Genomic DNA, 27,867 nt, shown 5'->3' with positions numbered 1-27,867 from the left:
AAGTGGTTATGCACATGATCACAACTAGTTTTGTTTTTCAAAGTGTGTAGGCTTGGTGGTATTAGTTCTGAAGTTGAGTCGAGGTCTGGGGGAAAGGTTGCAAACTAAGGCTGCTGCTGGTTGATGATCTTTTAGCCAGTGTCAAAATTTCAATTATGACGCCCTGACCTGGATAGCCCAGGCAAGCCCAATCTCATCAGACTTGTGGTAGGGTATGAACTTATGTGAGTCACTGTTCACTTCTTCAGACTCACTCATATCTTACCACAAATTTTCTTAATCTTTAAGGTGCTACTAGACACTTTTCTATCGCTACAGACAGACTAACTTGGCTACCCATCTTAATCTACAAGCATCAGTATTTTCATGTATGTTTAATGATAATATTTCAATAATCTGTCACACAGTACTTTTCCTCTGCACTATGATACCAGTTGATTTATTTTAGCTGAACAGAGGTCTAAGTCTACAACATGTCTCTTTCCGTACTGGGGAACGTTGCAATGTTATCAGTGACATATTGGTTATATCAAGCATTACCCAATTCATGGAGCAGACTGAAAACAGCTGTGAAGACTAGGGGTGTGCAAGTCAAAATTTTCATTTCATAATTTCATAAAGGGCATGATTTATCATTTTAACAAAATCTTGGGAATACTGATATTGCTTTGTAAATTTATTAGGGAAAAGTTTTCATTTTTGAAAATATCAGGTATCTGCCCCATTTCTTATGGGGAAATGAACTTGGCTTTCTGGGGCAGCTATTTTTTTAACCAAACTACACCAATATTTCAGGGAACCTAATCATCCTTCTCTACGAAGTACCCTAAAGTTTCAGGTAAACTGAACAAAAGGTTTGGAATGTACAAACCTAAAAAAAAGTACCCCCAGCCATCCCAATCTCCATTTTTTCTTATGCGGAAAATACCATGTTTCTTTCAGGTCACCTAAACTGAACCCTTCGCCCGATGGATCTCAAACTTGGAGATACTAGTAAAAAATCTCAATTTTTCAAAAAAGGGGGTCTTGCTCCAGGCCCACTCAACAGGCTGCCCCTAGCTGTCCTCTCCACTGGCAAAAAACTAGAGCCAGTCCAGAGCTGCTGCTGCTAGTGCTAACACTATGTCCAGGCTAAATGATTAACCCTTAAGGTTCCAGAAGTAGTGATCCAAAGCAAAACTCAAACTTACACAAAATAGTGCAGGTTTTTAAGTTCTCTAGAAATCTTTATCGGGTTGCATGTTTGCTATTTAACCCCCCCCCCCCCCAAAAAAAAAGAGGGAGAAAGATGCTTCAGGCCATGAAAGAGAAAGCCATGAGGAGTATGATAGCTGTCTCACTTATCCCTCTCTCTTGTTTCCCAAGAAAAACATACAGAAAAAATACTATAGGGAGCAAAGCAAAGCCTTTCTGATATTTACAAAACAATCCCAATATTTCTGAAATTTCAGGGAGATGAATTTCAGAATCTTGAAATATTGAGAGTATATTTGCTTCAGGTATTTCCAGTCTGAAACAAAACAGGAAAATGTAGAGATTGTTTTTGCTTGAAAATATCCCCAGTGGAAGTCTCTAGTTAATACTTGATTTCCCCGTTCCTAAAATATATACCAGATGCTAAGACACATGAAGGTCTGGTATCAGGTATGTGTATAGAAGTAAAATAAACATACATTACCCATACAAAAAAAATCAGTTATGGTAAAACTCTCTTAGTTGCTATATTTTCAAATCATCTTGATCAGAAATATTACAATATTTCATTTTATAAATGCTGATATAACTAGCTTTAATTGTATCTTCACTGGATGGATTTTTTTTTTGCTTGCCTCATTGCTCTAAAGGAGGAGAGGAATCCATGCACATTTTTACCGAGTACCAGCATTTTGTAAACAAGGGAAAACATCCCCCCCATCACAGGGTTGTTGGAGAGGAAGTTTCCTGGGTAAAGAGAACCAACTTTCTTCTGCCCCCACAGTCCAATTTACCTCTACACAGGGCTTTTTTTCGGGAAAAAGAGGTGGCAGAACTCTCAAGAGGGCAATGAAGTTTTCAATCTGCACACTGAAAACTCATGAACTTTAAACATTTTAAAAAGAATTTTGTCAAAGAGGTTCCAGAACTCCATTCCGATGCTTTCCCCCAGAAAAAAAAAGCCCTGCCTCTACGAAAGAGAGATTGAGGAGGAAAGCATGGCAAAATAGAAACAGATGACACAGTAGAAGATTGCCAGTGGGGGAAAGACTAGTTTCGTTTCTGCACTAGACCTTAAATTCTGGTTCTACCCTGTCCCCGAACTTATATTCTACACTACACACGAGTTCACCCCTGTAATTATCTCGGGGTAGTTTTACATTCTACACAACACTCAAGTTCACCCCTGTAATTATCTTGGGATATTTTTTTGTTTCCACACTATATTGAGGTCACCCCGGTTTCACCCCACACTTGTCCCGGGATAAATGGATGCTGTTATAACCAGGGATAAATGCAAGGTATTGTGTCGCGAGTTGAACTCTGATAAAAACAGGGATGAGATCCAAGTGTGGAGAGGACCTAGAAGCTAGTGGAAAGAAGACAGACCACAAGGCTGGCTAGAGGAGACAATGGAGGCAAATACTGCAAGAGAAGCAGACGAACCATAGGCACAGATAACTGCCACAGAAAGCTTTGTGGCTGGTGTTCCCCTGGGCTGTCTGATCTACGCAGCACTCCCAACTGTGATTGCCTTGCAGGTCACATCAGGCTGGATTTGGCCCACAGCCCATAAGTTCAACACCCCTGCTCTGTGCCATATACAGTATTGTGTAGGTTGGAATAAGGGCATCAGGTGCTTGTTTTCATAGGTTTCTAAAATCTAGAAATTGTTGTACAAATGCAAAAGAATGAATGGAATTGTCATTAAAAAACCTGCTATGTTCCACTGAGATATTATGTATTTATATAAATCAGAATGCCATCTGCAGTTACAGTACATTAGTTAAAATAAAATTATAGGGACTATCAATCCTGTTTCCAGTATAAACTGATTACCATCTGTGATCAAGAAGAATTCCCCTCCTTAGACTCCATCTATGCAAGGGTATGCAATTAGATGCATTATGGAAGAGTTATATCCCTATAAATCAACCAGTGATGTTTACACTTGGTAACTATTAACATTGCTGAAATAATATTTGTTTGTTTTCCACACCATGGTAAATTGCTCCTATTAAAAGTTATGATTTTGCCAACTTTCGCTTGTTATAAAGGATTGTAATTTTTTTTAAATGTGGTTAACAGTAGTCAACAAGTTGCTTTGCTGAGACAGTTTTTATTTATTTAAAATATTTTTGTACTGCCATTCCACCCACTGAAGGAACTCCAAGGTGACCCACTTAGAACATTTGAAAAATTAAAAAAATATTTTAAAATTATAAAATAATTCAATAAAAACACATAAATGACACTAGTACAAGGGAGGAGAGCCAATAATGGTTATTGTGGATATGCCAAATGGAATGAAAAAGTCTTCATCTGCTGGCAGAAGATACTGATAGAGGGAGACAGATTAATCTCCCTGGGGAGGGAATTCTAATGGTTTGGTGCTCCAACAGGGAAAGCCCTTTCTTGGGTTGCCACCAATCTAACCCTACTGGGCCCAGATGGACAAGAAACACAAATGCTTTTTGGTTAAGTATTGTTACATTTTCCTTTCAAGCAAAGTTGCCTGCCCTGAAGTTTTCAGTGTTGTTGAAAATAGACTATTAAGTTAGAGGAAGATAGGAGTTTGTTAATGTTCTGCTATGCAGCAATATCAACTTTTATACATTTTTATACCCATATGGAAACATCTTAGCTCCTATGGATGTAGAGCTTTTATAGGTTATCTAGGAACATATGGTCTCTACAATCTGCTTGTGCTTTTAAAGATAAAGGTCTTGCTCTTCGTTCTTCTCTCTAGAAGCCATGATATTGTTTTATATATTAATATGAACTATGGATATTTATTTATTTATTTATTTATTTCTTATATTTATAATCCGCCCTCCCCGCAAGCTCGTAGTTGAAATACTGCCCTGAACTTCAGAGTCCTATCATAATTAATTTATTTAATAGAATAATAGTAATTTTTTTTGTTTGGACAGTATGTATGTACACCTCACACCTACTTATATAGTATTTAATAGTAATCATTAAGTCATGATGGCAAAACTACTCTGATAAATGTTTTTCTTATGGTTCTTTGGGAAGTTCTTTACAATTAGAGGCAGATAAGTTAATACCTCTCTCTCTCTCTCTCTCTCTCTCTCTCTCTCTCTCTCTCCACACACACACACAACGTTAGAGGAAAAATGTTGTTGCTGTTAGAATTCCCTGTTTTTCAAAATGTCAGATGTGCCTGTGAATCGCAACTATGATAAAATATATTTCTACATGTATACAGTGTGACCTGTGTCAGAGCAAGAGGGAAAAATGATTGTGAAGAAATGGGTTTGGCACATGTCCAGTTTCACTAATGGCATACTCGGACTGAACCAGTCAGATTTTAATTGCAAGGTCCATTTGCTGCTGTCTGCTAGTTCCTAATGTTTGTGCCAAGAGTGCTAAATCTGAAACCATAAATATGCATATACAGGACTAGATTAATGAATGCATGTAAACAAAGTCTCCTTTGAGAGACGAAGGGTGACTAAAGCAGGCTAATTCAAAATATTGAACAGTCGTGTGACACCGTAAATATTATTGCATTTATTGCAGCATATGTTTTCATGAGACAGAGCTGTTTCATCAGAAACATGAAGTATTACATTCAGTATACATAAAGAGCTACAAAGTGAGGTCAGAAGATCCACTTTTCAAGACCAGGTGTGTTACATTACATGATCCAGTCAAACAAGTAAACAGTTTACTTAGAGTGGGAGACTGCACTAAACTGTTGATGTTCTGGCAAAATAGGATGAATCTGATAAATAGACCTTTAAATCCATTCTTATTTCAGTTCCCTCTCTCATAAAAACCTATACTGAAACAGATTTGTTAGTCTTTAATGTGCCTCAGGACTCTTTTATTATTGTGTCTGCAGAACAGTAATAAGGAAGAATCTTTATGGAAGAGTCTAAATATAGTTTAGAACAGGGGTGTCAAAAATAGGGCCCGGGGGCCGGAACTGGCCCGTCCAGGGCTCTTATGCAGCCTGCAAGCAACTAGTGCAAGGGAGGGGACAGAAGACTGTTGGGGGGGGGCAGAGCCACTGATTGTGGCTTCAGCATAACAGAACAACCTTACCTGTAGCAGTGAAGCAGTGTGGGAGCGACAGCCCAGTGCTGCACCACTGGCTCTCCAGTCCACCCATATGGCTTTTCCTTTGCACATACCCCTCCCAGCCCATGGGACCCTGCAGTGAGGATATACCAACTCAGAGCTTGCCAGCTGCTGTTCTTTATGCAGTTTATATCTCCGGTACCTAGGATTGTTTTATGGCACACATGGCCTTGGCCGGGCCTGACAAAGTTACATTTTTGTCAAATCCAGCCCTCATAACAAACGAGTTCGACACCTCTGGTTTAGACCCACTCCAGTCAACACTCTGACCACAGCATTCTGTACGAGCTGTAACTTCTGGACATTCTTTAAGGGCAGCCCTGTGTACAGCACATTGCAGTAATCTAATCTAGATGTTAGCGGGATATGCACCACAGTGGCAAGATCTTTTCTCCCCAGGAAAGGCCATGCTGGCTCACCAGCCATAGTTGCTGGAAAACACTCTTGGCCACCACTGCCACCTGTTTATCCAACAACAGGTCCAGGAACATCTGCCCACCAGTAGCACCTCTGTTTTGTCAGGATTAAGTTAACAGAACATGCTTGTAGTCCTATTTAAGTGATCTGGAATAACTTCAGATCTTTAGCTGTTGTAAGAGTGCATGGTGTGTAACAGAAAAAATTAGACTCAGATTTATCTTACTTGTTATCCAAGAGCATCTTATCAAAGGAACTGATTGGTGGTGACTGGGCACACCATTGGGACATGCTTTTCCAGCTTCTACAGTACCTGTGACTATTGGTTCTTCTTTGTGTATTTTGCTTATGAATTACCAGAACTGTAGTACTGAAAAATACTTATGTGTAGGAGTGACTGATACCTGCGCTTCTTCTCCCTCCCCCCATCCTTACCACCAGAGGTATCTGCATTTAAAAGTTTTGCTTCTTTTTGTTTTAATGTAGTATCATTGTTGCCCATAGACTGCCATTCCTTATGCTTTACTGAACTGTCTCTTCTAGAGGCAGCGCTTTTTGACAGGAGGTACTGCTTTCTGAAGTGTCAATTCAGCAAGGCAAAGGACTAATGAACTGGCATCAGCAAAGAAGAAACTGCAGTGAGAATATTTTTAAAACTGCATACTCTTTTGAAGATTCAAAGTAACAAAGGCATTACAGGACTCTCATTCCTGTCCCTTGCTGTTTAAGTTTAAAAAAAAAAAAAGGAAAAAAAGACTGAAACGGCTTAAAAGCACAAGAAATTTACTGGCAAATGTTGAAGCCTTATAACATTTATGGTGCAATCAAAATATTCAGTCTTTTCTGTGACTCTTTAACATGTGTTATTTGATAATCCCTAAGTTTCTTAACGTTGTGTACAATTAGACTATACATAATAGAAAAACAACACGTTATTTTGTGGAAGCTGGAACTCCAACAGGTGTTCGACAAGACCAGATTTCATATCATGGAAAAATTGTACCATCAGGGCATGGAGAACAGACAATATTCATAGAAGTTTATGAAGTCATAGTTGTAAGATGTGTCCATGCTCCACATAGTCAGAAGAATCACTCTGTTCCTCTGTCAGCAGCGTGTTCCCTGGTGAAAGAGCCTCTTGTGTTTTAGGAAAGCTTTTGCATCTCACGAATGTATCACTATAAGCTGAGAGTGATAGGCTGCAGCTTAATGTCTCCTTCAGAAGATAACAAGATGCTTTCCTGTACACCAGTGCATGAGTGTGCAACATTTGAATGTTAGAACAGAGTTGATTAGGACCAGAAATTATCAGACAAATTGTTCTGGACTACAGGACAGCACAAAGGACATGCTGTTTGGATCATCTGCTCAATGCTTATGGCCTCATTGCTTAAATATGACTATAGCATCAACATTCTCTAGCATGTCATTAAGCTCATTTTTTTTCTTTAAAGAAAAGGATGAGACTTTGCAGAAACATGCAATGGAATGATAAAAAATACTTTTTGTATTGGCATGTTTGGGATATAAGGTAAGAAAAATGTTCTTTATCACGCTTTCCTCTGATATTGGATCAGTTCAGACAATGCAGAAGTATGGTCTATTTTAATTATGGTTTGTTCATGAAGCCAGGATTCAGCTCACAAATGATCATTCAAACTTTAGTTTGATTCAACAAATGCTGGTTTCAGTGTCTTCACTCTTTCTTCTTCTCCACTTATACCTGGTTGGTATCCCAGCCCACATCACAGTGAGGGCAGTGCTGAGTAATAAGCCAGGATGTCTTGTGTTCATATATCAAGAAACCATAGTTAAGATTATCTGTGATTAACAAGTCAATGTCACATCATGATTTCAGATTTTAGATTGATTTTCCCTATTCATTCATAAATAGTGGAGTGAACAATTGTGTTAACCACAGTTATGACAACCATAATTATACCATATTTTTATGATGACTGAACCAACCCAATGTCTGTCTGGTTAGAAATATACTGTACTATATGTTTATTCAGTTATTTTATATATTGTAGGACCTCCAGGATGGCATTGAGAATCAGCAACCTGTTGTCAGAACATTGAATGTAACTGGAGAGGATATTATTGAGCAGTCGTCTACAGCAGATGCTGGTGTACTGAAGGAAAAACTAGGAAGCCTGAATTTTCGGTGGCAGGAAGTCTGCAAACAGGTAGCAGAAAGCAAAAAGAGGTAGGCTGACTCATAGCACTTACCTATTACGTATGATGTTTCAGTCTAAAGAATCTCTAATACTTGTTTTATTTTACAGTGTTTTAGGAACCTTGTTAATTGGAAATATATATAATATAAACATTTAATGAAAGCCTTTATTTTTACTCCTGGACCATAACAACATCAGTCTCATTTCATTTTTTTTTGTTCATATTTCAGTGAAAAATACAAATGCATAGATATCACTGGTTCTTTTTTATATACTTTTGTTATATTATGTTGAATTTTATGCTTGGAAGCCCCAGGATAAGCATTTTAAGTCGTCTTTGTGCTGAATCTTATGTCTATTTACTTCTGAAACTGACTTCTGAGAAAATAGAAACTTACAATTGGGTTGCAAATTGCTGTTTACATTCATAATAGTTCTATACTCATAGTTTCACTTTAGGATTGTCAAAACTAGATAGTAATAAATGACTGTTTTTCACCAATATTCAGAATCGTTCTGATACCATTTTTTGTAGAAGACAACATGTCCTTACTTTAAAAAAACCCATCATTTCCCCCCAGAATAATTTTCCCCAGAATAAATTTCCCAGAATTTTTTTGCAAAAAGTAGAGAAACAATAGCAGTACTTGAATAAGAGGACTTTTACACAGCCAAAGTGTTATACTCAGTTTTACTTGATAGTGTGGCTGAAAATACAAGAGCCTGGTTTGAAAATCTTGTCAAGGTTAGTCAGGAATAGAAAACTAACCTTTTTAGGTTCTGAATTCTAGGTTTAGGTTCAGTTTCCCCCCCCCCTTTTTTTCTTCTTTGTCCTTATTGAAAATCTTGTCAGACATCTTTTGTCAAGAAATTACTGTGTTTTATTATTTTTTCAGAGAAAGGTTCTGTTGTTATTTTTGTGTTGAAAGGTTGAAAAGAAGTTGCTGTTTTACAAATAAGAGAAAATTGGGTGGCTTTTCTCCACAGATCATCAAGGATTTTTCTTCTTCTGCAAGCTCCCACCTCCACCCCCACTGCAGAGGGTCAGCATTAGTGCAGACTTATTCCTCTCTAAGCCCTGTGCCATTACACTAAAGATGCCCCTGTTTATTATTTTTTTTAAAAGAGAAAACTGAGAAGATTTTCATATGCAAAAATGAAAGAATTTGAATGATTATCATTGAATGAAAGCATCATTATTGTTCCACTCTGAATTGAAAACAAAAGACCTAACACTAAATGGTGGTAATTGATGATAATAAAAAAAAATAGTTGGAAGACTATGATCTTTATCCATTGCCTAAAAACTATTTTCTTGGGCAACTTAAACTGGTGTTTGTTTCTCAGATAAGTACAAAGATATAGCCCCTTTCTAAGTAACAGAAGATGAATAGGTTTTGGGGGAACACAGATAGTTAAAGAGAAGTGTGCATGCACACAAAAACTTATACCTTGACTAAAACTTTGTTGGTCTTAAAAGTGCCACTGGACTCAAGCTTTGTTCTAGAAAATGAATAGGTCTCTATTCTTAAGATGCCTAGGAAGTATTCTGATACTGGTACTCCTACAAACACAGAAATTCTGGAAGGTGTCTTGCAATAGATTATCTGTGGGATAAAACTAAATTATCCTAATAACAAAATACCTCGCTTATGAGTACTGCATCATTATGAAATCTGGCCTTTCTGTATTATTTTTGCCATACTAAATTATGGAAGAATTCTAGTTGTTGGAATAAGCACAGAAAGGAAAATTTGGAAGATGAAACTCTGGGGCCAAGGAGCCCAAAGAGTTGGTTTGTAGCTTGAGCAGAATAAACTTCCTATATTAATTGTAACTTCCAAGCCAAATCTTTGGCTGCAGGCCAGTTTATGGCTGCAGGAGTGCATGCAGAAGATACCTTTTATCCAATAAAAGCTCTATGAAACAATGATCTTGAGCAGTGAATAGTTGTTGTTAATTGCTTATCACCCAATAAAACAAAAGGAGTAATCCCATCCTTTCCAGTCCGGTTTTTGCCCGGGCCACGGGACGGAGACAGCACTAGTCACCCTCACAGATGATCTTCAGAGGCATCTGGATTAGGGCAGTTTGGCAGAACTGTTGTTGTTGGACCTTTCGGCAGTGTTCGACACAGTCAACCATCAGTTACTGATCCACCACTGTGCCGACATAGGAGTTCAGGGGCTTGCCTTGCAATGGCTTGCCTCCTTTCTCCATGGTCGGGGACAAAGGGTGGCATTAGGGGAACAGCTCTCCCAAAGGTACCCACTGGAGTGTGGAGTACCTCAAGGGGTGGTGCTTTCCCCGATGTTATTCAACAACTATATGTGCCCCTTGCCCAGATTGCCTGGAGTTATGGGCTGGGATGTCACCAGTATGCAGATGACACCCAACTCTATCTGACATTGGGTGGTCAGTCTGGCTCCAGACTGGAAGATCTGGACCAGGAGTTACAAGCTGTGGCTGGTTGGCTTAGACTGAGCTCACTGAAATTGAATCCAACAAAGACGGAGGTCCTGTGCCTGAGTCGGGGCAGTCTGAGGGTAGGGATCCCACTCCCGACCTTCAATGGGGCACCATTGGTGCAATGGAGGCCCAGGTAGCAGCCACTGCCAGGTCGGCCTTTTACCATCTTCGGCTGATCAGGCAGTTGGTTCCCTTCCTTGAATGCAACGACTTGGCAACAGTGAACCATGCGATGGTCACCTTGAGATTAGACTACTGCAGCTAGTGCAAAATACTGCGGCCAGGCTCCTGATGGACCTCCTCATGCAGGAGCACATACAGCCTGCACTGAAGACACTGCACTGGCTGCCGATAGCATACCAAATTTGCTTCAAGGTGCTGGTTCTTACCTTTAAAGCCCTTTATGGCCAGGGTCCGACATACCTGAGGGACAACCTTTCCACATATATACCCCAGAGAGCACTACGGTCAGGGTCACAAAACCGATTGGCCTTCCCAGGTCCCAAGAATGCCAGGCTGACTACAACCAGGGCCAGGACTTTCTTGGTGGCGGCTCCCAGCTGCTCAGCTGTTTAGTTTGGAAACAGCTGAGCCACAGAGGCAACCTGTTCCTGCCGTTCAGTTATTTTGGTCTTTAAACAGCTGAGCCTGCTCTTGCAGCCCAGTTGTTTAAAGGGGCTTTCTTGGTCAGCAAGCTCCTGGGGCTAGTTGCCCAAGAAAGCCCCTTTAAACAGCTGAGCCACTTGGGACAAACTGCTCCTGCATTCAGCTGTTTAAAGGTGCTTCCTTGGGCTAACAGTCCCTGGGGCTCACTGCCCAAGAAAGCCCATTTAAACATCTGAGCCGCATGGAGTAAACTGCTTTGCATGCCTCAGCTGATTAAAGGGGTGTTCTTGGACCACCAGCCCCTGGGGTTAGCAGCCCAAGAAAGCCCCTTTAACAGCTGAACTGCATGGAGCAAACTGCTCCATGTGGCTCAGCTGCTTAAAGGGGTGTTCTTCACCTTGCTGTCCACGGAAGCCCCTTTAAATAGCTGAGCCATGCGGAGCAAACTGCTCAGTGTGGCTCATATGTTTAAAGGGGCTTTCTTGGGTTCAGCTCCAAGCCATTGAAACCAAACAGCTCCCAGCCATTAAGTGCAGAAAGCAAGTGTTGAAATGGCTTCCGGCCATTTAAACCAAGTAGCCGAGCAGTGGAGTGCTGCACAGTTGTTTGGTTTAAATGGCTTGGAGCTATTTAAACCTCTGCTTTCTGTTCCCTGTGACAAGTGGTGGAGGGCAGAAAGCAGGGGTCATGAACCCATATGGACCAGTTCAGTTCGCAAGCCAACCTCCTTGTTTGTATGGATTTGCGGTTTGTGTCCATTCCTAGAGATAAGCTATAGATGAAGGATATTTTAAGATCCCAATATGTCCATTTTGCTCAAAGTATTGGAGTCCCCATCCCCCACTATACATGTGAACCAGGTTTTCAAAAAATGTGGTTGCTTCTGTTGTTTCTGTTGCTTCCTGTCTGGACTGAAGAGGATAAGAATGATTTCTACTTGTACACATCATGACACACTTAAACTGAAGTCATTAAGCTTTTGATTACTTAATATTCATGTTTGTTTCTGCAGTGTTATCTTGACATTAGTTTTAATGATGGAGTTCATTTATCCTTTTGTAAATGTTGTTTAGAGCGAGATGAGGCATTACTTTGACAGAGGGAACCTAATTGTAGAAAACTAACATAGCACATACAACCCAAATTATTAATAACAGCAAGCCACTGTAGTTGTTGTCAAAATGTTCAGCTGTTGCTTACGTGAGTACTAGTGTTGATCTTTAGTTCTGAAAGTTGAGAAGCAAAGGTTCAGACTTATTTTTTCTGGAGATTCAACAAGTGTTTCTTCCTAACCATTGGAGCATATGGTTTTCCTTTTTCAAATTTAAATCATTGTCTTAATTTCACTAGATTATCTGAAGCTAATGAATGGAAAATAAAGTTTTGCACTGGTCAAATATGTTATTTGTAATAATTAAGAGTTGTATCACTTAAATATCATTACAGTTCTAGTAGAGAGGAAAATACTTGGATTATTATAAGCCAGCCTAAAGTACACTCACTCCTGCCAACCTCCTGCCAACCTAGCAGTTCGAAAGCAAGAAATTGCAAGTAGATAAATAGGTACCACTTCAGTGGGAAGGTAACAGTGTTCCGTGTGCCTTGGTGTTTAGTCATGTCAGCCACATGACCACGGAAACGTCTTTGGACAGCGCTGGCTCTTCGGCTTTGAAACGGAGATGAGCACCGCAACCCTAGAGTCGGATTCGACTGGCTTTCGAGCAAGGGAACCTTTACCTTTACCTTTAAAGTGTTGCCATTTTAAAAGTCATTTAAAAATGCCATGATGGCCCAATCCTGATTGGGACTGTGGCATGGCACTCCCCCCCCACACACCTTGCTGAAACAGCCACAGGTGGGCATGCGTGCCCATTTCAGCACTTGATAGGGCAGAGGGAAGGGTGGGGGAGAAAGCTCTGGGGGCCCACTCAGGATCAGGCCTTCACAGCATTTCTAAATGTCTTTAAAATGGCTGCAGGGTCATTGTGGCAGCCACAAAGACATCATCCTATTTAGTTTGTCCCTGAGGAAAACCTGCAGTTATATGTGACAATTGGAGCCCCATAAGACCCTGGGGGGGGGGGAATCCCATCTCTCACCCAACTCTCTCGTCAAGCCCAGCATGGAGCTCTTGGCTGCCCAACAGCTTTCTGTTGTTCGTCCAGAGCTGGTCCATGTGAGCCAGCAGACTTCCCCCAGCCACTTTCACACCAGGCCCAGTGCAACCTAGGGGCATCTCCGCTGCCAGTGGCATACCCCACTGGGCTCCCGGGCTGTATGGCCACTGCTGTGCCCAGTGGCAACAAGGCAGCCTAGGATCCCTGCTGAGCCTGGCAGTGGCTGTGCAAGCTCAACTCCCGGGTTGTGCCACTGCTGGTGGCATGGCCTGTGTGGTTCCCAGGCTGCACAGTTGCTGGACCTAGTGGGGCCTCTGGGTTGCCTGGGCCACCCCGGGCCCAGTACACAGACCTGGGCTGCGCTGCTGCTTCTGAAACCCCCAAATGTACAGAAAGATCTATTTAGCCTCTGTGAAGCTCTGATCTGTAGATTTAGATACCCGCAGATTGTGGCCACAGGTGGCTAATAGTATATAGATGAAGAAAGTTTCTGTGCACATGCTGAAGCACTATTCTTAATTATCACTGCCCATATCTGAGGACTAAAGACAAATTTTGAGTCTGATTTATTAGAGCTCTGGGTCTAGTTTAATGAGAGTTTCCCCTGTTAATCTGATTTTTGCTGTAATCCCATTAATTATATTTTCAATATTACAGAACAAAGTTTGAGTCCAGTGGCACATTTAAGACCAACAAAAATTTCATGCTTGCACATAAAAGCTTATACCTGAATAAAATGTTGTTTGTCTTAAAGTTGCCAGTGGACTCAAACGTTGTTCTGCTGCTTCAGAACAATATGGCTACCCACCTGAAATGATCCTTTGTCAATATTACTTTGCTATAATAATTTTATTTTTGCATACCTTTCAGAGAAATATGGTGTGGGAATGGGTAGAAATATGAATTTTAGATGTGTTTGTCATCCTAAAATGATAGAAAAGAGGCTTGGAATCTTCCCATGAATTCTTCCTTGTGTGGACATGTCATTTGCCTAATAGCCTTTTTGCTCGCTACCAATGACAACTATGTTGCAACTAAAATTATGAGTGTTAAAATTCCATGGCATCACATTATAGAATTTTTCAGTTACTGACCAATGTTCAGTTACTGACCAGTGCTACTGGGCTTTTTTTACTATTTTGACCAATGTTCATAATTTATACCAATAACCATCATTTTCTGTGTGTGGGGTAAGAAAGTGCAGACTAAATATGCATCCATTATAGCCCAGGAACCATTTAGTGATACATCCAGGGACAGTAGGTAGTCTGTGGTTGAACTTCTCTCCTTCATGGTTTTCAGTTCCGACTGCCATACAATTAAGTAAAGTGACTTGTCCTATGAAGTGAACAGGTCCTTTAAACAGACACTACAGTTTTCTCATCCTTAAAATCTTGTTGTGCCAAGGCAAGATTTTGTGAGGACTGTGCATCTCATTAGTAGTAGGTTAACTCAAACTTGCTAGGTAAACAGGTTTGTTACATCACATCATGTCAGTCAATGAGAGAGCACTTTTAATCTCTCTCTCTAAATACCAGTTGCTATGGTTTATTTGCTGATGCAATAAAGGCTGACTGACTAGAGCATCATCAGATGAAAGCTTTCACCTTTATGCCTGGTTGTTGGCCCTCCAAGGCAACTAGTTGGCTGCTGTGTGAAACAGGTTGCTGAACTAGATGGACCACTGGTGTGATCCAGAAGGGCTTTTCTTATGTGCTTATTGATGCCAGTAGCTCTCTCCATGGCTTTCATCCTGGTAAAATGCTTAATTCTACATAGTCCTCAGAGGAGGAAGAAATCTGGATTGCTGCCCATTTGGCTAGTTCCCATCCTTTTAACTAACTTCTGTTAAAAACCAAGGATTCGCCCAAGCCTAGAGATTATGGGAAGGTCGTATGAAGATGCACAGTGAGTATTGACTGGCTATAGTTCTGCAGGGTCTCAGGGACAGAGATCTTTCATATCACCCCTGCCTTGTCTTTTTAACTGGAGGTGCCATTGCAAGAGCCCAGGACCTCCTGTACACAAAGCAGATGCTCTGTTTTGGGCAATGGCACAATCAAAAGATAGCTGCTTTAGTACCAAAGTGCATTAAGCAGGAGAGAGCAAAATGACACAACAAATCCAAACTCCTTTAAAGACAACACTGAGAAAGGAATTCCTCTAATCAAAGTTTTAGCTTGAAGCTCAAGCACCTTGGCATGGAACGCCTGTTTTGGTGACTTCTACTTTACTCCCAGGAGCTGTGGTGGCTCAAGTGGTTAAGACACTGAACTGCAGGCTGTGGAAGGTCAGTAGTTCAGCAGTTCGAGACCCGGGTGCTGCAAGACAGGGTGAGCTCCTGTCTCTAGTTCCAGCTCCTGCCAACCTAGCAGTTCGAAAGCAAGTAATTGCAAGTAGATAAATAGGTACCACTTCGGTGGGAAGGTAACAGCGTTCCGTGCACCTTGGTGTTTAGTCATGCCGGCCACATGACCACGGAAATGTCTTCGGACAGCGCTGGCTCTTCAGCTTTGAAACGGAGATGAGCACCATAACCCTAGAGTCGGATTCGACTGGCTTTCGAGCAAGGGAACCTTTACCTTTACCTTTTTACTTTACTCCCAAAGTGGAAATGTTTAGGGGGACCCCTTGGATGGCACATATTCTACCTGTGCTTCCAGCCTGCACTGGCTTCCAGTGGAGCACCGAATCCAGGTTCAAGGTGCTAGTTTTGACCTTTAAGGCTCTTAGCGGTCAGGGACCACATACCTTTGGAACCGCCTCTCTCAGTATGCCCCCAGAAGAGTGCTACACTCAGGAAGTAAGAACCTCCTGGTGGTCTCCGGCCTGAGAGAGATCCAGCTGTCCAAAACTAGGGCCGGGGCTTTTTCTGGCCCCTGCCTGGTAGAACTCTCAGCACACCCTCACATACTTTGTTAACCTGTATTTACTCTCAACAGAAACAGAGAAGTGAGGAATGGAAGGGTCATTATCCCTTCCCAAAACTGCAACAGCTAAAAGCCTCACAAGGCTACTGGTGGTGAATGATAGGAATGCCAGAGAAATAAAGGGGTGGTGGTGGATGGAAGCTGACTACAGAGAAGCAAAGGAGAGCTATAAAGAGAGAAGAGGAAACAAGCAAATGAACAGAGACCTACCACTCCAAGCGATTAACTCAACTGTGCATTAATCTCCTTTCTGGTAGTCCCAAAACCTCCTGCACTCTAACAGTGCTCTCAAACACCAGATTGCCCAAGGGACTTTCCTGAGAGAACTAGCATGGAAACACCTGCACCTGATGCTCTTCCTCCAAACTTGATGTAGCACATTAGTCTGCTTCTGGAGGCAGTGGCCATCCTACCTCCCCTCTCTCTTTTGTAACCATACAGATTGTACTCTTTTGTTGAGGAAACAGCTTTAATTAGTCCCCGGTTCTCAGCCATCTCAATTGCTGTACTGCCCAAAGCAGCCATTCCTTTTTCCCTCCAGTGCCTGGTCCCTCCAATTCTCTGAGGGATGAAGGCAAAACAGTCCTGCCACTATTTGGGCAGCAATGTGCTTACACTGGTTAAAACAAAACAGAAGATCCTCTGGACAATGTTTTGTATATTAATGTTTTGTATATTAATGTTTTGTATATTAATGTTTTGTATATTAATGTTTTGTATATTAATCTAAGACTGTAATGCAAATATCAGTTTATAGTGTTTTCTTCAGATCACCCCATATACATAATTTACATCTTATATATATTGCTGCATCATGCTCTTTCACAATTTAAATCTTGTCCATTACTTAAGAAATTTGCTATGTCTGGCAAGTTTCCATCTCTCCCTCCTTTTCTTCCCCTAGACAGAGTATGAATGAATAAAATTTATTGCATATGACCATTGGCTGTTACAATTTAAAAAAGAAAAGAAAAAATACAATTTTAAATGAAACTTGATCCCTAATATCTTAAATACACAAATAGTTATTAAATTCAGAGTTAAATTCATTTGTACAATGTCTAAAATGTCGAAAATACCTCAAGTTAAAATTATATACAGCATTTACAAATTCCAATTCCAGGTCATCTAGGGTATTAGGATCAGTGGAGATTTGGCAAGACAGGACAAATGGATGAGGTGATAGTCCCTGATCCCATCAAAGCTTCTGAAATCAGACTTACTAACTGGACTGTTTGACTTGGACTTTTCTTCTTGTTTTACTATATGAATTGGCTTTATCTCCCATTCAAAATTTCTGGCACCAGGTTTGACTGTTTATGAGTTGAGTTGTGTGTTTTAAAATGACATGAATATGAGCTAACATTTGATTGTATAATGCACAACATTGTAATTTTTTCCTATGCTTTTAAAAATAGATAATGGTATCTCGCTATGCTCACTGTTGTTCCATTTACTGAAGATATATTAGAAGAATTTGTAATTCAAGCAGCTCCTGAGACAATATTTCAATGAGAAGATATGGTTTGTTCTTGTGTAAATGTAATGAAATGACTCTAGAAATAAAATATCTAGCACTTAATTGCAGATGCAGAGTTTTAAGTGTACCATTTATTATTCTTACTACTGTAGATTCGTATAAATTGCAGCAAATCATTAAACTTGTAGGTAAACAAAGATGTAACACTTGAGATTTGAATGCTTGAATAAAGCATTTTTAAAGAGTGCTGTCAAAAGGACAACTTTGAAAATGCATAATTACTGTAATGTCTTAAAGTATACTACTACTTGAAAATAATATTTTTATCTTCTAGAAATGCATATTATGTGCACAATATGTGATAAATGTTGACTGAAATGGCAACTCATGTCCTGAATATTTACAATATCATATCTCATCATAATTTACCAAAGTCTTAATAAATTGTTTGTTCCTATTCTTGTGCTACTATGCTGCTCCACCACAGACTACGTATTTTAACTGAATCTTCCAGTAACACATTTTGCCAGATCCTCCCTGGCCAGTGGCGGGGGATGGGGGGGTAGGGTTGCCAAATCCAGGTTGGGAAACTCCTGGAGATTTGGGGATGGAGCCTGGGGAAGACGGGAAGCTCAGTGGAGTATAATGCCATAGATTTCAACTTTCACAGCATCTTTTTCCAGGGGAGCTAGTCTCTGTAGTATGGAGATGAGCTGTCATTCCAGGGTATCCTCAGGTCCCCCCTGAAGGCTGGCATTCCTATTAATCACTTTTTTTTTTAGTGGGCAAAGTAACGTTATCTGAGTATTCATTAGAAAAATTCTGTAATTTAGGCCAGTGTTGTTCCTATGGGGGACTTTCCTCATGGTCTAAGTCCCAGTGATAATAGCCTGGCTGATTTTTTGCTATAATGTGCCTTTGCTTCTCATTTAATTGCCTTTAGTTTTACTGCTCTGGAGTAAATAGATTGCGGATTGCAGTCATTTCATGCACCTAAGCAGAATATATACTTCTAGATGAATAACCCATATCAGCAAAATTTTCTATGGTTTCTCCTGTTCTAGTTCTTCTTGAAATTTTAAAATCTCAAACTTTTTGTGTTAAAGAAATATCCATATATTTAAGTGTTTCTGTCCCTTAACAATTTATAAAATGTGAAGCAGTTCACTGAGTTCAACATGTGCCAACAAAGGAATCAATATTAGAAATCTCAAATCACTGGCACACATTCTTCAAAGTGTTGTAAGTTGAACCAGAAAAGAAATGCCACAGTGTTAACACTTAAACTATACTAGAGGATATAAAGAGAGAACATTATCATATCTTGGTCATTTTCCAGTGCACACCAGACATTTATCAAGATGTTCTAGGGACTAGAAGTCATTCATATTTGCCATTCAGAAGCACAATTACTTTTATTGAACAGATTTTTCCATATAGCATTTTCTAGATTAGGTAAAGGTAAAGGTTCCCTTGCTCGAAAGCCAGTCGAATCCGACGCTACGGTTGCGGTGCTCATCTCCGTTTCAAAGCCGAAGAGCCAGCGCTGTCCGAAGACATTTCCGTGGTCATGTGGCCAGCATGACTAAACACCAAGGTACATGGAACACTGTTACCTTCCCACCGAAGCGGTACCTATTTATCCACTTGCAATTTCTTGCTTTCGAACTGCTAGGTTGGCAGGAGCTGGAACTAGAGATGGGAGCTCACTCCATTTTGCGGCGCACTCGGGTCTCAAACTGCTGAACTACCAACCTTCCACAGCCTGCAGTTCAGCATCTTAACCACTTGAGCCACCGCAGCTCCTATTTTCTAGATTACTTAGTTACTAAAGATGAAGTTATTGATTTTTCTGTAAATATGCTTACACATATAAAAAGTACATGATTACAATACTGATTACAATATTACAATATTGGTTACGACAGGGGTCCCCAATCTTTTTGCGCCTGCAGGGACATTTGGAATTTCAACACAGCATGATGGGTGTAGCAACGAAATTGCTGTCACAAAACTGCTGCTGTAGGAGGAGGAGCCAGTTACAAATTAATTTCCACAGCTTAATTTCAGTAACAGTGTTGTATTGTGATGAAAGCTGCTGCCAAAGCAAAATTTGAAAAAATCTTCACAGCCAATCAAATCTCCAATAGTCAGTCAAAAGCCTTGCTGGGCAAAGCCCTACCTGGCCCCTAAAACAATTGGTAGGCACCTGAAAAAAGGTGCTGGTGGGTGCCCTGGGGCCTACGGGTACCATGTTGGGGACTCCTGGATTACAATATCTAGAACTAGAGAATTGAAGATCTCCTAGAATTACAACTGATCCCCACACTACAAAGATCAGTTCCCTTGGAGAAAATAACTGTTTTGGAGGATGGACTCTATGGCATTATACTCCACTGAGGCCCCTCCCTTCCCCACACCCCATCCTCCCCAGGTTCCACTCCCAAATTTTTAGGAATTTCCCAATCCAGATCTTTTGGATTTTGGGATATGGTACAAGTACTCCTTAAAGCTGTAGTGAATAGGGGCAGTTTTGAGTTAACTCATAGGACACAGTTCTAAGAAAGCTGAACCATTCCTGAGCATGTCTGACCAACCTTTGGGAAGTTCCACAGCCCAACTGAACTAAATGCCAGTAGACCTTTTCTCAGCCTATGTGACAACCCAGCCCATAGCACATAGCCTGGCAGCAAGATATACAGTTATATTATGAGACCCTATGCTTTATCTCTTGGATCCCAGGAACGTGAAGTATGTCACTGCTGCCACGACTTCTCCTTCTGTTTGCCAAGGAGGGATGGGGCTGAATGCCATGATCTTAGTTTTTTTTATGTTGAGTTTCAAGCTAACCTTTGTGCTCTCCTCTTTTACCCTCAGCAAGAGGCTCTTTAGGTCCTCTTCACTTTCTGCCATTAGAGTGGTGTCATCTGCATATCTGAGGTTGTTGATGTTTTCCCCAGTAATCTTAATTCCGGCTTCTGAATCATCCAGGCTGGCTTTTCGCATGATGTACTCTGCATATAAATTAAATAAGCAAGGGGACAATATACATCCTTGTCGTACTCCTTTTCCTATGCTAAACCAATAATTAAAAGATGCCTGCTCCTTGGGAGGAACGCGATGGCTAACCTTGAAAGCATAATAAAAAGTAGAGACATCACCCTGCCAACAAAAGTCCACATGGTCAAAGCAATGGTATTCCCAGTAGTACTGTATGGCTGTGAAAGTTGGACTATAAGGAAGGCCGAGCGCCGAAGAATAGATTCTTTGGAATTATGGTGCTGGAGAAAACTCTTGAGAGTCCCCTGGACTGCAAAAAGATAAAATCAAGTTAATCAATCCTAAAAGAAATCAACCCTGACTGTTCCCTGGAAGGCCAGATACTGAAGCTGAAGCTCAAATACTTTGGCCACCAAATGAGAAGGGAGCACTCACTGGAGAAGATCCTGATGCTGGGAAAGATTGAAGGTCAAAGAAGAAGGGGACGGCAAAGGATGAGATGATTAGACAGTGTTATCGATGCAATGAACATGAAATTAAGCAAACTCCAGAGCACGACAGAAGACAGGAGAGCCTGGCGTGATGTGGTTCATGGGGTCGCAAAGAGTTGGACTCTACTATGCGACTGAACAACAACAACAAAATGCTTTATCTCACACAGATGAAGGAGCTTCTCTAGGTTGGTCATACAAGGACTGCTTCCAAGACTTAAAAGGCTTCCCTGAGCTGCACTCTAGCTAAGGGGTTACAAAATTTCCTTGAGTTTTGAAGACAACTTGCTTTAAATTCAGGGCAGTCTAAATTGTGATTACTGTTCAAGACTTGGATGAAAACAATAGAAAAGCACCTTTAATGCTTACCTTTCCATTCTTGCAAATCTCCACGAATGCACGCAAACTTTAAAAAAATTCTGCACATCTCTAATTAATAATATGTCTTTCAACTGCATTCTCAAAAGACTTAAAACTATATGGTAATTTGCTTATAAGGTAATTTGTTAAACTGAGTTTAGAATGGTGTAACTCTGCTTAGTACTGCTTTGTTAGTATATTCCAATATGAGCTAGTAAAAGGCATAAATCTTCCTAACATATAAATGCACTGTTAAATTTAAAAGTGATCTGATTGATCAACATCTGAATACCCCAGGAAGGAAGCCCAATTTTTAAGACATGTAATTCTCTTCTGAAGAACCTTTACTTGTATGCCTAAAAGGCACTGGCTTTTTCAGGATTACAGTCCTTAAATTTACATGTTCTTTGTGCCTTTGTAAATGCCTGAACATTTTTCCCCAGTTTGACCACACATAAATGTGCTACAGCCGTTATATACCAACAGTATAAAATTCTACATATTTCCAATTACTGTCCAACAAGATTAATTCTAGACATAAGGGAATATTATGGCCAATGATATTTTAAATTTAATCCACTACTTTCCCAAAAAAACTATTGGAATAATTTACAGTACTACTATTTATTTTTAAAGAAGTCTTTCTTACTACATCATTTCCAACAGAGCTTATTGTCTTTTTATCATATATATTTTATCTATACAAGTGTTAACAATCACCTCAAAATCTTGTAACTGGTTTCTTTCAGATAGGCACATAAATAAATGGTTACATTTTTCTTTCTATTTATTTATTTATTTTCATTGCATTTATACTCTGCCCTTCCCGCGAACAGGCTCTAGTCTTTTTCATTTCTGTAACATATGTTATGATTTCATTTTAAGTTATCTAGAAATAAATACTTGTACAATTTCAAAATTCTTATACATACAGCAGCTGTCACCCACAAATAGACAAAAGAGTTAATTTTACTTCATTGAAATAATGTGGGCACCTTAAAAAGTGTCTCACTTGCAGCTCTTGGTAGTTTCATATGTTTGCCTTTACAGGTTAATTTTTCAGGTGTTACAAATTCATTCACTTTGTTCATAATATAAGCATTTCAATCATAATCAGATTCACAAGGCAAGCAATGAATATGTGTCCTTGTTTTACTTTCACGCAAGCAAAGGTATAGAAAGTTGTCAGGGCTTCTTTTCTGGGGGAATGTGCCAGAATGGAATTCCGGAACCTCTTCAAGAAAATTATTTTTAAAATGTTTAAAAGTTGAGTTTTCAATATACAGATTTGATTAACTCTCTTCTATTTGAACTGATAAAAATACCTGAATACTTTACAGTATTTACCTTTTAAAAGGGATATTGTGAAGTAGTGAATATGTTAAAGAGCTTCAACTTTGTTATTAACTTTAAAAACAAAGGTTCTACAGTAGTAACTGAATCAGGCATTTGTTGCAATAAATAGTTGCTTTTTCAAAAAGTGATATCACAAATCTCATTTTATTTACTACCAACTCTATGATTGGATTTTGTCTAATGGCCAAAACCAAAGATGCTCAGTCTTCATTGTTTTTTAACAGGGAGTCTGACATAGAGTCCTCAGCTAAACAAATCACACTGTCCTTTAGGTTTGAATTAAAGTCTAAAGTTTATAGTTAGTGAGTTGCTTCCTAACTATTTATAGTTCAATATATTTATAGAAACATAGAATCATAGAGTTGGAAGGGGTCATACAGGCCATCCAGTCCAATCCCCTGCTCAATGCAGGATCAGCCTAAACCATCCCTGACAAGTGTTTGCCCAGCTGCTGCTTGAAGACTGCCAGTGAGGTGGAGCTCCTTCCCTCCCTAGGCAGCCAATTCCACTGTTGATCATCCTGTAACCCCTCCCCCCCAATATCCAGCCAGTATCTTTCCACCCATAATTTAAACCCATTATTGCAAGCACTATCTTCTGCTGCCAACAGGAACAGCTCCCTGCCCTCCTCTAGGTGACCTTTCAAATACTTAAAGAGAGCAATCATGTCCCCCTATCTCTGTCTTCTGGTGTGTTTGCTACTCTTCCCAATTTGGTGTCATTTGCAAATTTAATTAGTAGTCCCTCCACTCCTTCATCCAAATGATTTATAAAAATATTGAAAAGTACTGGGCCCAGAGCCAAGTCCTGTGGAATTCCACTGGATACTTTGCTCCAATCAGATGAAATGCCATTGACAATTACTCTTTGGGTACGGTTCTCTAACCAGTTCCCTATCCACCTAACTATCCACAGTCCTCCCATTTACCCATCAGTACATCATAGGGAAACTTGTCAAAAACTTTACTGAAATCCAGCTAAACAATGTCAACAGTGTTTCCGTAATCCAGTAAGCTTGTCACTTGATCAAAGAAGGAAATGAAATTGGACTGGCAGGACCTGTTGGGGACAAATCTGTGTTGACTTCTCTGGATCACCAGTTTGCCCTTTAGCTGGGGGGGGGGAGAGATGGGGAGCTCTGGTGGTGAGACAGGAGAGAAAGTGGAAAGCTGGAGCAGGATGGTACAGTGGGATGGTACAATGGCATGGTAGTTGCAAAAACTCATCTCCTGAGCCCAAACAACTCTGCAAGCAAATATTCATCCATGGTGTTAGTCATGTCATGGTCAGGTTTTGCCACAAACAAACATTAAGCAAGGAAATAATATCTGTGAATCAGGAAACTAGCAGATAAAGTTAATTTAGTTTGAAATTGTCACAAGACTTCCCTAAAAAGGGGGAGGGGGTTTAGGTATACAAGGTCCAGGAGTTCAGCCACAAAAAGTGGGTTTAAACTCTCCTCCAGACTGATCTCCACTGTCACTCCAGCACCAGAACAACAGAATCCCCTCTTCCTCTCTCTCCACTACCACTGCATTCTGCTCCCAGGATTTCTACTGGCACTTTTGCTACGATCCCACTGCACCATCCCACTGTACCATTTTGCTCCAGCTGTCCACTTTCTCTCCTTCTATCTAACCACCAGAGCCCCACATTTCCCCCCCCTCCCCAGGCACCTCTGCAACCCAGCAGCTTTCCGTTGCCTTCCCTCCACAACAGCCTTAATCTTAGCCCCTTGGATTCAGACCCAGGTGTTTTCTAGCTGCCCTCCATCCACTCCTAACATTGTGCCTGCCTCTCTCTGGCTCAGTCTGCATCTAGCATTTGCTCCGCTATTTTACCAAACTCATGCTGGAACAGAAATTCCCCTCTACATTGCATGCCATTTCCACTTTGATTGATTGTCAGATTTTACGGCAGTGCCCAGACTGCATGCCACTTTCACTTCATTTGATCTCTCAATTTTATGGTAACCATCTGCATAGATTTATGGCCATTTCATGGCCATTCAGGGGTGACTCTGCAGTCAGCAGGGCTTTTTTTGTAGAAAAAGCCCAGCAGGAACTCATTAGCATAATAGGCCACACCCAACAGCAGAAACTCATTAGCATATTAGGCCACACCCCTGACAGCACAACTCATTGGCCTATTAGGCCACACCCCCATGTTACCAGAAGTGTGCTCATCCAGCCACACCCACCTTTTGCTTTTTATTCTGTTTACCCAGGGCTTTTTTGTAGCAGGAACTCCTTTGCATGTTAGGCCACATACCTCTAATGTAGCCAATCCTAATGAGTTTCTGTTGTTGGGTGTGGCCTATTATGCTAATGAGTTCCTGCTGGGTGTGGCCAGCTTAGAAGCCGGCCGGAACTCCGTTCCTTTGCGTTCCGGCCCAAAAATAGCCCTGGCAGTCAGTATGGCATTGGCCCGGGGTATCTGAATGTGGATTTGAGCTGCATCTTTTTCTGTTCCACTGTGGGTTTGGTAAAACAGCAGAGCAAATGCTAATGCAGATTAGGCCTCTGTCTCTCACTTTCTCTGCTCAGCTGCTCCTTTCTCTTGGTCCTTGCCAGGACCAAACACACATACACAACCCCCCTTGGTGGGGCCCTCTAAAAAGAGAACCAGAATAGCATGTGACAATAGGGTAAAATAAGGGAATAATCAGACCAGAATTCAGATTTTCACTGTTGTATTTATGAACTGCCATTGATTAACTGATATCCTCACTTTCCTTCTTTTTGGTAACAAATACATCAAGGCCAAAAGGCCTCTCAACCACCTTCCTTTCCTGCATGTTTTGTGACATAATTTGTATGTTGCTGGGCACAACAGGGAAGAGGAAAGAGAGCAAATTAGAGGGTCTATGGAAGGGTAGAATAGGCCAGATTCAAATGTTTCTTGGTACTGACTCTAATTTCTTTTATGTTTGAATAAAACAATAGTGTATTGCATTAGGTTTGAGTTAATTAAGGTCTGACTTCATGTCTCTAGTAGGTGCTTCACTGCTTGTAAAAGTATAGGTTGGGCACCATCATTTACAGAGAACTGAATAACACTGGGTATAATTAGAAGCAGTGGGACCTAGTTATCTTCCCTCTGCTACAAACAGGTTTTCTCATGTGTTCATGTGATAAAATAGCAGAGTCAAACTAGATGTGAAATCAAATGTATTTATGGTGTATTTATTGTATGCATTATTGTATGCATTATTTATTGTATGCATTATAATGTCTCCCCAATATTTTTGTGTGTTGGTTCGCTCTCCTGGGGCTGAGTTCTTGCTTGTAACTTCTGTTTGTTAGCTAGAATTGTAGACTGCTGAAAGCTCATGTGCTGAAAGCAGTTGCTCTTAGTTATCCCTATCAGAGGTCATTTCGAGTGGTTTGCGGGGGATCGCAGTTCCCCCGGGTGAGGTATGGGGGGTGGGGCACATGACGAAGCCCCACCCCCTACTTCTGGCCACCCTGCTTCTGGCCCTCATTCCGCCAGGAGGAGGCAGGAGAAGAGGGAGGGTAAGTTGCTTCCTCCCTGCCTCTCCCCACCCCTGCCTGCCTGGGGCCAGGGAGGGCCTTTGTGGGGCTTCCTTGCACTCCCGCCAGCCTTGTAGGTCCACCGCCGGGCCCCTCATGGGGCTCGGCAGTGGAGCTGCAAGGCCAGCGGCAGCCGGGACTGTTGGGGGCGGGGTGTGTGGCCTTATGACACACTTCCAGTGATGTCAGGGGGTGTGGCCTCATAACACACTTCTAGTGATGTCAGGGGGTGTGGCATATGCTAATGAGTTATGCTAATGAGTTCCCCTAGGTCTTTTTCTACGAAACGACCCCTGATCCCTATAATGTCTTTCTACTAAATGGATGTTGTTTTGAACATGCCTGTCTCTGCTGTGTGAACCCAAGATCAGGAACCTGATTGAGTGCCCTGTTCCTGATTTGCAAGCAAAAGGGAACATCATAGTATGCACAGATTTCTCTTTTTTAAAAAAAGTAATGGACTGTGAGAAGTAGCCTTAAATAGAGAGGAATCCTGACTGACGATCTCCGTAGGCACCTGGATCGGGGCGGTGTGGCGGCACTGGTGTTGTTAGATCTGTCGGCCGCGTTCGACATGGTCGACCACCGGTTGCTGGCTCACCGCCTCGCCGACGTGGGGATTCAGGGGCGTGCCCTTCAATGGCTTGCCTCTTTTCTCCAAGGTCGGGGACAGAGGGTGGCGATAGGAGATCAGCGGTCCCGAAGGCACCCCCTTGAATGTGGTGTGCCCCAAGGGGCCGTGTTATCTCCGATGTTGTTTAACATCTACATGCGCCCCCTTGCCCAGATTGCCCAGAGGTGTGGGCTTGGGTGTCATCAATATGCCGATGACACCCAGCTCTATCTGATGTTGGGCGGCCAGTCAGACTCCACTCCCGATGACCTAGTGCGGGTGTTGCAGGCCGTGGCTGGTTGGCTCAGACGGATCGGTTGAAACTAAACCCGGCAAAGACGGAGGTCCTGGGCCTGTGTCGAAGCGGTTACGAGTTGGGGCACCCTCTCCCGGCCTTCGGTGGGGTACCATTGGTGCCCGTGCGGGAGGTTAGGAGTTTGGGTGTGCTCCTGGACTCCTCGTTAACGATGGAGGCCCAGGTAGCGGCCACTGCCAAGTCAGCCTTTTATCATCTGCGGCTGGCACGGCAGTTGGCTCCCTATCTCGACCGAGACGACCTGGCCACTGTGATCCATGCGACGGTCACCTCGAGGCTGGACTACTGTAACGCTCTCTACTTAGGGCTGCCTCTGTCGCAAATCCGGAAGCTGCAGCTAGTGCAGAATGCTGCAGCCAGGCTGTTGATGGGTCTTTCCAGGCGAGACCACATCCGGCCTGTGCTGCAAGCGCTGCACTGGCTGCCTATAGCATACCGGATTCGCTTCAAAGTGCTGGTACTTACCTTTAAAGCCCTGAATGGCCAGGGCCCTGCCTATCTAAGGGACCGTCTCCTCCCGTATGTTCCCTCAAGGGCACTGAGATCGGGGATGTTCCATCGTCTGGTAGTTCCAGGCCCCCGAGTGGTGAGGTTGGCCCACACGAGATCTAGGGCGTTTTCGGTGGCGGCTCCTTCCTGGTGGAATGAGCTCCCGGAGGAGATCCGGGCCCTGCGGGACCTAGTGCAGTTCCGCA

At 41.7% G+C, this 27,867-nt stretch overlaps 1 protein-coding gene across 1 annotated transcript in view; it reads left to right on the top strand.

Annotated features, from left to right (window-relative positions):
• Window positions 1-27,867, top strand: part of LOC107121128 (dystrophin-like) — a 230,112-nt gene that overhangs the window by 74,528 nt on the left and 127,717 nt on the right. The window contains exons 2-3 of the mRNA XM_015423996.1: window positions 6,628-6,777; window positions 7,755-7,930. Of these exons, the coding sequence (XP_015279482.1) occupies window positions 6,628-6,777; window positions 7,755-7,930 (326 nt within the window). The remainder of the gene's footprint in view (window positions 1-6,627; window positions 6,778-7,754; window positions 7,931-27,867) is intronic.

Source organism: Gekko japonicus, unplaced genomic scaffold, assembly GCF_001447785.1.
Source record: "Gekko japonicus isolate JY-2015 unplaced genomic scaffold, Gekko_japonicus_V1.1 scaffold2344, whole genome shotgun sequence".
In the NCBI taxonomy this organism is placed as follows: Eukaryota; Metazoa; Chordata; class Lepidosauria; order Squamata; family Gekkonidae; genus Gekko; species Gekko japonicus.
The sequence above is the reverse complement of the archived record's forward strand: the minus strand, read 5'-3'. Positions and strand labels throughout refer to the sequence as shown.